At 57.0% G+C, this 1,292-nt stretch overlaps 1 protein-coding gene across 1 annotated transcript in view; it reads right to left on the reverse strand.

Moving 5' to 3' along the window:
* LOC104273395 (1-phosphatidylinositol 4,5-bisphosphate phosphodiesterase gamma-1-like) overlaps window positions 1-1,292 on the reverse strand; it is a gene marked incomplete at its 3' end in the record, with an annotated part of 16,166 nt that overhangs the window by 1,048 nt on the left and 13,826 nt on the right. The window contains 3 exon segments of the mRNA XM_009868726.1: window positions 1-147; window positions 566-632; window positions 1,275-1,292. The exon segment at window positions 1-147 is cut by the window's left edge and continues 15 nt beyond it; the exon segment at window positions 1,275-1,292 is cut by the window's right edge and continues 18 nt beyond it. Coding sequence (XP_009867028.1) covers window positions 1-147; window positions 566-632; window positions 1,275-1,292 — 232 coding nt within the window.

A 1,292-nucleotide genomic window follows, 5' to 3' on the forward strand; every position in this document is an offset into this window, starting at 1 on the left:
GTGTGGCCTCTCGGATCTTGGCCACCCACTCGCTGAGTTCCTCCTGCGTGTCTGCGGCCACGTCCAGCGACTGGGCTGCGTGCGACATCTGCTGGGAATGGATGGTGAAGACAAATGGTTTGGAGCTCCTCCCGTCTTTGGAGATAACTATAAGGACATCAGAGGGGGGCTTTACTCGAAGACATTCCCAACGGATGGTTCTGTGGAGCAAACGAAACCTCAGCGGTCCCACTCCTGGGCCCCCACCAGCCCCTCCATGGCACCCCACCAGCCATTGGGGTCCTCCTCCATCTAATGGATGGTTTCAGCTTTCCATGCTCAAATGAGTTGTCCTTTGAGCTAGGGGTAAACATCCCCTGAATCATTTGAACCCCCAAATTCCTCTGAATTCCCCCCCAAATCAGCCAAATCCCTCTGAACCTGGTCCCACAGTGCTCCCCAGCACGTTGTGCTGAGCACAAGCCCATCTGGCAATCGCGTGATAAGTTTGTGGAGCCTCAGCTGACACTACCACACTTTAGCACGGGGTGCACGGGACCCCGTGGGATGTGGCGGGGACACTCACCGACGTGGCAGGATGGCACGTCAATGAAGCCCTTTAAGAAGTTCCCCAGGGGACTGTTTTCCGATGACTGCAAGAGAAAGAAAGAAGAGGAGGTGGTGAGGGAGGCGTGCGGGGCCGAGCCTGGTGCCCGTTCTGCTTGGCAGCCTCCTTCCAGGCCTCCGAATCATCCAAATCGAAGCAAAAGCAGAGAAAAAACCCATCCTCTTGGCATGCTCTGCTCCACAGTTGAGCATCCTCCAGCTTCCAGAAAAGGATCCAAGCTGGAGCAGGGCCAGGAGCATCCCTCAGCTTCTGGATAAGGATCTGGGCTGGCACAGGACTGGGAGCATCCGCCAGCCTCCAGTTAAGAGTCTGGACTGGAGTGGGACCGGAAGCATCCCCCAGCTTCTGGACAAAGATCTGGGCTGGAGCAGGACCATGAGCATCCCCCAGCTCGTAGATAAGGATTTGGGCTGGCACAAGACTGGGAGCATCCTCCAGCTTTTGGAAAAGGTTCCAAGCTGGTGTGGACCCAGGAGCATCTCCCAGCTTCTGGACGAGGGTCTGGACCGGTGCAAGACTGGGAGCATCCCTCTATTTCTGGACAAAGATCGGGGCTGAAGAAGGACCATGAGCATCCCCCAAGCTCTGGATAAGGATCCAGGATGGCAAGAAGCCGGGAGCATCTCGGGTGGCCTCGGTCCTAGATGTGAGGGGATATGGCACTCACGGCCTCATCCTGCTCCTG

The sequence above is a fragment of the Apaloderma vittatum genome, unplaced genomic scaffold (assembly GCF_000703405.1).
Source record: "Apaloderma vittatum isolate BGI_N311 unplaced genomic scaffold, ASM70340v1 scaffold10874, whole genome shotgun sequence".
NCBI lineage: Eukaryota > Metazoa > Chordata > Aves > Trogoniformes > Trogonidae > Apaloderma > Apaloderma vittatum.